We start from the raw sequence: 10979 nt of genomic DNA on the forward strand, positions 1-10979 counted from the left end.
TGACCAATCATTACTACATCTTATCGGATAGATTGAAAAAAATATCTAAAAAAATTGTGTGAGGCATAACCTAATTATTTACAACGCACTTCCGTTGTCTTAGCCAAGGGTTTTGCAGGTTAGGAGTCGAAATGTTGTATCAGGGCTACAAATAATAATTTATTGCGACATCTTTTACAAAATTCTCATCAGGTATTTGGGATGATTTGGCGATGTTGCAATCTCAATCAAAATTTGTTAATTTAAAAAACAATATTTTTTACAACAGCATTATTGACTTCCGAACTAACCGCTAGTTCGGAAGTCAATAATGCTGTTGTTAAAATAAACTGTAATATTATCTTGGAAGCCAGCGAATTCCCTATTTATGAGATAGCTACGTGATACTTACATATCTATCTTGAAAAACACATTAATCAGAAAAGTCGTTTGCCTGATCTCTATATTATCTTCTCTTCCAGTGTTGTCGATTTCCCTACCATCAAACTATCTGTATTTTACTCACTTGTGCACTAAATTGTCTCATGATCTTCTCGACTCGAATTTACGAAATTTATTTGAAAACCATTATTACTTGTCAACGTGCGTAGGATGAATGCGGATAAATAAAACAACAATTTCGAAACCATTTATATTAATATGTTATCATGAGCTTGAACATTTTACGAATAAAGTGATAACATTTAAGTTAATGCTTCCACTTGCAAAACTTCAAATCTTCATCTATTAAGTATAATGACTCATTAAAAGTTACTACACACGGGTAACATTTTAATTACTTTATATAAAGATCTCGTATATATGAATATAATAAGCTGGCGTCATAGGTATCTACGAATACGTCAAACTTTTTGTAATAGCCATATTTTGCTCGGAAGACATAGGAAATAGATAGCGTTTCTTTTCTGCAAATAGAGCAGGACAGGCCAATAAGAACCAATCTATAATGGGAGCCAATATGAAAGGAACACAGATTTTAATCTAAACAATTAATCCCTATCATTATGTGGTTTAGATGCTCTGGTAATTTGTTTTATGCATAATAATTTTCAATATATAGGGCTATTTATATTTGTATTATATTCAAGTATGGTATGAAATTAGTTTAAATTGTATGCAGTGATAAGTAATTTGTATGTGACTCCCATTTGTTCCTTCTCCCCTAACGTTATGAATACGAAATACTCGAAATTCTTTAGCGTTCTTCATAAGGATCTACGAGTCTCCGTCCATCTTAAGACGGGAATTTAGACTAAATTAGTTTTGGAAAGCATAATTTTTATTGTCCTAGTATAGTCTAGAGTGATGTTCTAGTGCTAATTGTGCTTTACCTCGTCCAAGCTTCTTTTCTTCTGCCAACAATGGTCTACAAAGTGTAACTCAATTCTCAGATTCTAGATTTGGTTAGTTCTTTATTTATTTAATTTTGTTTATTTCTAGTAATATAAGTTATAACTTGTTGACCATTATTGATAATATCATTTTATCACCAGAGTACGGCTTAGAAGTCATTGTCCAGTTTTATCTAACCTTAATAGGTTTTATCTAGTCTTCGTTAACTTCCCAAGCTGTATAGTTGTTAGTTACCAAATACCGTAAAACGGAATATATATAAGTACATATAGTCGTTTATTATTATATTTAACGACAATTTATATATATGTATAAATAAAATATTATGTAAATTTACTCGAAACATCAATTACATTAGATGATTTAAAATTACATATATTTTTAGAGTTTGCGTTAATCTTTTTCTTCCTTTATTATGTTCTTATAAATATCTCTATATTTTAATACATATATAGATTTTTAAAATTTAAACATACATTTATTTTATAGTTAGTTGTTATTAATATAATACTTAATCAACGTTGACACACTTAAAGAAACATTGTATATAATGTTAGTAAATATTTAACAACGATAGAGACTTTTCCAAACTCCCTTAAACATTACCTACTAATCCAAAAATCATCCCTTAATATTCCGACCCAAAATGTACATCTAACGTTTACTAGAAACTATCATAATGAGAATGCAAATAAATATTTTAAGCAATACGATTATCCAGACGACGTTGAACAGAAGAACATTTAACAATTAAAGCGTGTGAATGTCGCATAAGATTATTAACGATAGCATAGGGTAAGTATACGTTAGACGGATATCAGTTACAATAGAAAAGTTCAACCTATATGCGCTTATGGCTGGTTAAGCGCACATAGAGAAACAGAAATAAAAGTTAACGTCTGTGTCTAGGAATAAATGACATTTAGAAAAAATACAAATATTAAAATGTATTAAAAATTATCATGACTATAATGTTTATTCGTTAGATTTTTAATATTTAAGAGAGAAGCTTTTAACATCGAGATTTTAAACTCGTATCAATTGGGCTTCGCTTCCGTTTCGGTATATATTAATGAGATCAGTGAACTTGGCTCGTAACTTCGGAATCATCGGTTCCTTTTAATTTATCGTTGCAATGCTCTTTGCCATCCCAAATTAAGTTTCAACGTAGCCGGGAGACAGGGACTAGCTTCGCATTCACCATCCAGTTCATCCGCCAAGTTGTCGTGTAATTCTCTCAGAGCCATAAGTGCGGCACGAGCAGCTCTCTGGCAACTCATATCACCTTCGCAAGTAGAATCTGCTTCAGAAAGGAAAACCAAGTCGCAAGTCGTTGGCGGTGCCTCTCCCTGAAACCATTCATAAATTTAATAATTTGATAATTAAAACTACATATCGTAATATTTTCAATATTCAATTTTAGATATTACTTACGCAAAGGTAACAAATCTGATGCAAACTACACAAAGGCAGAAATAGTTGTCCACGATCTCCAGCCAATAAGTCAACACCGCGGCATCTTTGGACTATCTTTGCCAAAACTGGACATGCTCCAGATGAACTTACTGTAACAAACAATTACAACAGTTAGGTGTTTACTTTGAAAATTAATATAGTATTCGTATAAGAAGCTATTACTGACCAGTTGACATCACAGGAATACGATGTCGTCCACTGCCGCCCATGTATCCTTCTGAGAGTTGTTCTTCAATTTTTCCATTCAAATAATGCCCAGCTCCTTGCTCGTCTTCAAAGTCTTCGTTTTTCTCATTACTGTTGGCGAGTGATGGTATCTCATTACTCAAAATTACTTTTTCTTTTTTAATTGCTACTCTTTTGTCCTTGGGTTCACCTTGTTCAGGGGTGTTATGAGGTCCCACAGAAGTTCTTTGCAATTGCAGACTTTGTTTAAAATCCTTTAGGGCCTTTCGCATTTTTTCCAAGCTATAAGCTGCAGCTAAACGGGAAAGAAGCTTTTCTTTCATCTCCTGGTCTTCTTTTGAATCAGATTCTCCACCAATATTAGAATAGTGTAATGCTTCATCAACAATCAAGCCTTCCATATTCCTTAGTTTCTTGTCAATATTATCAAGTTTTGAGTCGTTGTCAGAACCCGAATTTCTCTTTTCAACATCACGAGTTGCAGGGGGTTGTATTTGATTAGTTTGTATTTCAGATTCTGTGTTGGGTTTAGGTTGCATAAAATTTCTTTTAGCAAAACTGTGCTTCCTGAACGAATTTAAGGGATATATAACTTCTTTATTAAACGTATCAAAGTATTGTTTTTTCAACCTATCTTCATTAAGATTGTTAACAAAAGATTTTTGTAGTCTTTTGTCAATACCAAAATAATCAGACCAGTCAATTGATTTCTTTTGAATTTTAATAGGTTTCTCACTTTCATCATCATCGTGGTCATGATCATGATGAGAGTGGTCGTGATTATGCTTGTGGTCATCAGAATGGCTATGGTCATGATTATGTACATGATGCATGTGTTCGTGCTCCTTGTTAGATATTATAGGAGGATGCATATTATGACTGTGTTCCTCATGACTGTGGTCGTTATGGTGAGTTTCATTAGTAATATCTTTGGTATGGTTATTACTTTCCATCATAAGTGTTGGTGGTTTAGTTTCGTGAGAACCCTCAACATATTCACTACTTCGCTTAACTGGAGATTTTATTATCTCATGGTCAGAATCTCCGAATATTTTTGATAAATCATTAATTATCTTTGGATCTGTTCCTGCACTGCTTCTAAACGTTTTAGAACTGTCATGTTTGGCGTGATCTGGGGCAAATCTTTTCTTTTGGCTATTAAAGTTATAGGGTCCACTGCTACGTTTTGATACTGGAAAACGTTTTTCTATAGCTTCGTATCCATATTGATCCTCGTCTGCTAAATCAGAAAGCCCATCATCGTCGAGTGGTTGAAAAGCAATAGCATACTCTTCTCGCATGTCATCTTTATCATCCTCAGGTACTTCATATGAGTTGTTGGGATCGATCGGATTCAAATTTTCTAATGGTTTTTTAATTGCTTCAGTATCAGTTAAGATTGACCTATCAAACTCTGGGTCTGAGCTGCGCTTACGTTTGAAAGCTATCGGGCCCCAGTTATTGGGATAACGCTTCTTGACAATTTTCTCTTTATATAACTTTACAACACCTTGAGGAGCACTCTCAGCGTTATTATTTCGAGCTTTGTTGTTTTTGTATTTTGACCAAAGTTCTCCTAAAAGCACAGCGTATTCAGCATCATTTTCTTCTTTGTTTTCTAATGCATTATTATTTTCCTCACCTTCATTTCTATCCATGAATAAATCACGAAGTCTGTCATTGTCTGAATGCTGGCTGCGTTCACGGAAAGGGGATTCTTGCTTAATATTGGGTCCGTTATAGGCTGAGTTTTTCTTTATTATCTTATACTCGTAAGCTTCCGAAGGCCTTTCATTTCCTAACACCTTTACTATATACTTTGGTGTCGGTTCTTCGTCCATATCTTCCACGTCTTCTGCATAATCAGGTTCTGTAAAAAGTATGCTTATGATGATCATTTCATTAGATTGACGATTGTATTTTCAGTTTTCGTAAAAAGTTATTAATACTGTAATTAAGATCCATTTAGTTATGATACAAAGTTTATCCATAGATTATTATTCGACATATATTGTACTAAGTTGTTAAGTTACCAGGATAGGCTTGTGGTGGTACGAATTCATAAAGCGACTCGTAGTCCGGCGGAGGCAGTCGTCCTTGCATGCGGCTGCGCTGCCGTCGCTGCAGCGCCTCGAGAGCGCCTCGCAAGGACCCGCCGCGGTCGGCCGAGGCGCTGGCCACCGCACAGGCGACCAACACCAACATCCACAACATCTGCATTTCGTTCGATCCTATAAAATACACTTACATGAATTCTTTACATTAAAATCATTGCAAATCTTACTATGTTTGGATGTATGTTTGGATGTTTGTTACTCTATAACGCCGCTACTACTGAAGCGATTTAGCTGAAATTTGGAATGGAAATAGATTTTACTCTGGATTAACATATAGGCTACTTTTTATCCCGAAAAATCCATGGTTTCGTGAGATTTGCGAAAACTGGTGATTTTGATGATATGAATGTTTGTTACTCTTTCACGCCTCAACTACTGAACCGAATTAGCTGAAATTTGGTATTAAGATATATTATAGCCTGGATTAACACATAGACTATTTTTTATTCCGGAAAAATCCATGGTTCCCGAGGGATTTGTGAAAAACTAAATTCCACGCGGACGAAGTTGCGGACGTCCGCTAGTTATAAATATAGTAGTGCTTATACAAAGGTGTGTAGGATATTTTTTTAATTTTAACGTAGAGGGCCGAGTGACAGGGAGAGGGAAAATATTTACGTGGATGTCACCTTCCCTAACTAAATCAACTCTCAATGATATCTCATTTGATAAATTATGATGATAAGTCCTTTAGAAGTTATAAGGCATCAGATGAACGTAACCTACACACCGTTCGAAATCAATAAGTTAATTATTATCTATCAAGGTTGTCCTGTCTGTCTGAACACGATAAATTGAAAGTCTATTTACTTAACGGATTTTCATATGGTTTTTAAAGGACAAAGAGATGTGAAAATTGACGATTAAGATATGACGATTAAGATATTTTAATAGATATTATGATAAAAATGGATATCAATTTGGAATAAAATAATATTTTTCCAATTAATAAAAATTTCAAAAGCAGAAAGTAAAAACTATTCAGCTTGTAAAATATCAAACTTGAAAAAAAAAACTGTTTAGATAAATTACGAAAACGGGTTACAGATTTAGAATCTACATCTGTAAATTGTTCTAGAATTAGTTCAACAGATGCGCCGCTATATCCAAACATTTAACAACAACAATCTTTATTTAAATAGCCCAGAACATGGAAACGGCAAATCATGTTAACATATTTTTGCCCAAGGGACGCCTTAATGTCTTGACCCTATTACCCGGAAGATGTTTACAGAAAACCGGATAATTCTCGTCGCTTCAGTTTAATTTCAGCTCGTTTTCTACATACATTATCATATTAAATGTCTACAAAGCACCACACAGGGTAGATACTTATATTGCGTACGTTATATTGCTGGAAGTTCTTCCACAAATGAAAATTTAATCCCTCAAAGTGGCGTCGTAAATTGAAGAGGGCTTAGTTGAGAAAGTATATTAAATGCAACTAGTCCTAGCATTCGGTTTCACCATGTTATACTAAGTAGATAATATTAATCGTAATGTATATATTTAGGTAAATAGAATTAAGTTTTAGATTTATAATATAGTACTAAGCTAGCGAATTAGGTGATACCTGTAAGGCTAGTTTAAAGTTATGATGATAATAAATAAATAAATGTTAATGACATAGCAAAAAAAATAAAGAAACTAAAAACATTTTCTTCTGAACGTCACCAGAATTTTACTAAAAATTTCGTGGTTTTAACAAAAAAAAAAACACTAATATCGGTTTATCCGGTTTTTTTATAAATATTAAAAAAATAAGAATTCCTGTACAATCAAAATGACTAAGAACTCTAACTGAATAAAGACATTTTGAGTTTGATCATCTGTTTGTAGACAAAGAGATTAGTCCTGATGCCCCGCCCCCGTAATCGTTAACTGGAAATTCATTTATATTCGAAAAAAAACTTTATTGATCCGTGATTTACCAAATTCCCAGATAAACCCCTATGCATATAGCCTAAGATATAGATCAAAATCACAAAATCGTAGTACCGACGCGGTTTTGTCTTGTATGAAGAATCTATTGGACCCCGATTAGATCAAGAACCCGTATTTAATGGCTATACAAAATAGAAACTTTTGGGACAAGCTTTGATACAATATTAATAGTAGTGTTGAGAGTAATATAACCATAAACAATCGGTTGTTCATTAGCACACGAAATTGTAACATTGGATGTCGCGGTATGACCTTGCCTAAAATTTGTAAGCCGATTAGGCTCGTTAAAAATTATTCAGCCTTTACCGTGTTACGTGTGGGACTCAGTGGGCCGATTAAGTATCCACTCATTAACCAATCCACGTAGAACTGATTTTTTTATCCATAATCGGTCTTAGAATATACTAACGGACGCCGGCGACTTCGTCTGCCCTTAGACCGCCTGAATCGCAAAATCCGTTCTTAGCGCGGATACCTACTATCTATAAACCTCCCTGCCTAATTTGAGCCTTGTACGTAGCGGTTTTCGAGATTTCGTGATGAATGACTTTTCGCATTTATATATTAAGATTTATCGCTACTGTTAATAGTTGAAATATTGAAAACAGTTGATTGCATTGTTAAATTAAGTATTTTCATTAAATTGTTTGGTTTGAATTTTATGTGTTGAAAGGTAAGACTAGTTACTTGGCTATAAGACTTGTATTATTAAAAAAAACATGTGTAACCTTGATAACCTCCTTTTAAGTAGGTCAATTGAAACAAAACAGCTACATGTTTTAGTACAACAAAAATAATGGATTCCTTGAATAAAATTTTACGTTTAGTTATCGCCTATCTACCTGTATCATATGGGATTGCAAATAAACATCAATTTCCTTGGTATAGTCGGTTGTAGACTTTTGTTTATAGAACTAGTTGTTATTTGTATTATTATATAGTTCTTGCTTATCAAACAGTTGTCTATGCACAAAATGCACAGTTATAATGGCCTCGATGACAGTGGCGTAAGATGTGTCAGCCAGGACCCTGCACTGGGCGGCATACGAAATGGGGCGGCAGTAAGCGCCACGATTTTGTCAATCTATATTGTTCATGTTTTGAGTTATATTTTTATAAAATGATTTTAAGCAAATAATTCGAAAACATTAATAGAGGGGGTGTCAATAAGGTAAGGCACCTGGTCAACGATCAACTGAAAACCAGCGCTGCATGCTATTTAAAGAGTATGTAGCATTGTGCCGAGTTGGGCCACTGGGTTATGCAACACATCGCAGGATATTGTCCTGACGATTAATAGAACAAATTGTGTTGTTGTGTGCTCTAATAATTTTCAATTTCTTTCTTTCTTTAAATAAGGGGGTGAAGTCGTGGGAGTCTGCTGGTTTAAAATACAGTAATTTGGAAAATCCAAATACAAACGCACGTGTATGCATAAATCTCATTAGAAGGGCACATTAAAATCTAGCACAAAAATAATAATTATACCTCTTCAATCATCATCATCATCATCATCATCATCATCATCATTATCAACCCATATTCGGCTCACTGCTGAGTTCGAGTCTCCGCTCAGAATGAGCGGGGTTAGGCCAATAGTCCACCACGCTGGCCCAACGCGGATTGGCAGACTTCGCACACGCGGAGAATTAAGAAAATTCTTTGGTATGCAGGTTTCCTCACGATGTTTTCCTTCACCGTTTGAGGCACGTGATTTAATTTCTTAAAATGCACACAACTGAAAAGTAGGAGGTGCATGCCCGGACCGGATTCGAACGGAATCACCCACCGGAATCGGAGGCAGAGGTCATATCACGGCTTTTTAATGCCTCCTTTGCGACCTCTTCAATGCCAGCAGTAATGTTGGACTCGCTCGGTTGATAATTTTTTCTCATAAATGTGTGAAGAAGCACATGAAGCATTTTATTATTAGGTACTTTGATTTTTATTAAGTTGTAAGACGTAACTTTTAAGCAATAATTTAAATAGGGGGGTGGGGGATGAACTTCCAGTCGGCCGCTGGTGCTAAAAACCCACGCTACGCTACTGTCGCTAAGATTGGCGATGACTACCTACTAGTACAGTTACAGTTTAACAGCGGTTTTGTGTTCATTAGCTTTGCCGTGTGATGTCCTGATGACGGAGGTGAAATACCTACATCATTGAACCTTGGACCTCTGGTACCTACTAGGAATTTTTATTCCGACTACGTACTCTCAAGTAATTTCTCGGAGATGGTTAGTTTCTGATCTTTGCCTTTTTAAACTATTTCTAAATAAATTATTTTTGACCGACGTTGATTGACGGGTCACCTGATGTTAAGTGATCACCGCCGCCCATGGGCCAGTCTCACGCCGAGAGGTTATAGGTTCGGTCTCCACCCGCTGGACAATACACATACCTACTTAAAAGATACGGCAACTCTCACCATACGTGTAACCATAAGTGCTTTGTTTATACACCCCTTGAAAATTAACCCAAGTTTTTTACCGATTCAGTGTACATTGTATCAAATTGTATGATATCTAGTAGATCTTATTTAGAATTCAATTTAATTTTCCATGGAATTTATTGAAACTTTTAAAAGGAAGAAAATTTTTATTAAAAGAAAACTCTCACTTACGAATAACTAAACTATAAATATATAAAACAAATTTATCTATAAGCAGTTAAATTTTTATATCGACTATCCGCAGTCCATAAAACCTTTTCTTTATGTCCCCACAGACCTAATAAAATAACGTTTGAATGATACATAATATATACCTACTTTCAACCTCACCCATAAGTTCAATTTAAAAATCGATACTTTAAAAGATTCCAAATGTTTCCAATCGTTAGGTATCTTTTAATTTTAGCAACCAAATAGTCAGGCCGATAAAATAGGTCACCGGCACCGCATAAAATACTCAATTTATAAACCTACTACATAATTTGAAATCACGTTTTTAAATGTATAACAAATAGTAGGTATCTGTTAATCATCCGGTAAAAGAGTTCTGTTTGTTTGGATAGCAAAATAGGTAGATAATGAAGCCTTACCTTACAGCATTTATCACGTCACAACAAACAAGGGGTGAGTTTCTCAGAGTGTGCGAACACTGGGGCGTCTGGAAAACAACTGGGAAATTCAGTGTTCGCAGGCTGCGCGGTGCTTCGTGCGCCGTAGCACTCGGGTTCCGTAGATTTTCAGCAGCTACGAGCTACAGAACTATATGAATGATACTGAAGGATCTCTGCGGGGTGGACAGCAGTGGGGGGGTTATATAACGGCGATCGATACAGGCAGAGAAGCCTAGGCGGCTTGCACAATGTTGCAGGTCGCGTTTTGTTTATTTTTATGGACGATCCGTTGACTTTATAGCTTGCAGTATTGAATTGGCTGCATTTCTTGTTTGTTCCCGCCTTTATTAATATTAGTAGCTTGTTAGAATTTTATATGTATTGAATGCCTATACCTACTGTTTTGTTCTGCCACTGGGGCTTTTTGTTGATTGCTTAAGTGGTAGAGGCGCCACGGTAACACTTGGATATTGTGGTGTGTGGCAAAAATTACTGAGCTCTGTGATGGAATGATAATAATAAGACAATGACGCTTCAAACTTTCTCTCTTCGCCAAATGTCATAATCATCATTACAAACCCATATTTGGCTCACTGTTGAGTGAGTGTGGTGGTGCTAAGCAGGTGTTGTGTTAATTTAAGCCGTTTCTGTAAGAACTACATGAAAGAACACTGGCTGAAAAACCTAAATCTTTTTGATATTCTTACATGGCTTGAATAAATACATCCTCGGGCTAGCACCTCCTTCAAACTGATCATCAGTTAGTACATGTTGCCGTGGAGGCTTGGCTCACTGAAAAATCTATAACCTCAAACCTAACAATTATCATGTTTACTCTTA

The 10979-nt window shown here is 35.3% G+C and overlaps 1 protein-coding gene across 1 annotated transcript; it reads right to left on the reverse strand.

Moving 5' to 3' along the window:
- Nucleotides 1–617: 617 nt before the first annotated feature.
- Nucleotides 618–10264, reverse strand: LOC112055875 (uncharacterized). The gene is made up of 5 exons (XM_024096162.2): nucleotides 10119–10264; nucleotides 5049–5246; nucleotides 2996–4885; nucleotides 2788–2918; nucleotides 618–2702 (listed from the first exon to the last, which is right to left on the reverse strand). The coding sequence occupies exons 2-5, from the start codon at nucleotides 5233–5235 to the stop codon at nucleotides 2478–2480; spliced, it is 2433 nt and encodes an 810-aa protein (XP_023951930.1). The 5' UTR covers nucleotides 5236–5246; nucleotides 10119–10264; the 3' UTR covers nucleotides 618–2477.
- Nucleotides 10265–10979: the final 715 nt, after the last annotated feature.

The sequence above is a fragment of the Bicyclus anynana genome, chromosome 1 (assembly GCF_947172395.1).
Source record: "Bicyclus anynana chromosome 1, ilBicAnyn1.1, whole genome shotgun sequence".
In the NCBI taxonomy this organism is placed as follows: Eukaryota; Metazoa; Arthropoda; class Insecta; order Lepidoptera; family Nymphalidae; genus Bicyclus; species Bicyclus anynana.

Coding starts and splice junctions, on each gene's coding strand:
- LOC112055875 (XM_024096162.2), bottom strand. CDS start 5,235: ATGCAGATGTTGTGGATGTTGGTGTTGGTCGCCTGTGCGGTGGCCAGC. Junction 4,886..5,048: donor ACCACCACAAGCCTATCCTG/GTAACTTAACAA, acceptor TACTTTTTACAG/AACCTGATTATGCAGAAGAC. Junction 2,703..2,787: donor ATCAGATTTGTTACCTTTGC/GTAAGTAATATC, acceptor GAATGGTTTCAG/GGAGAGGCACCGCCAACGAC.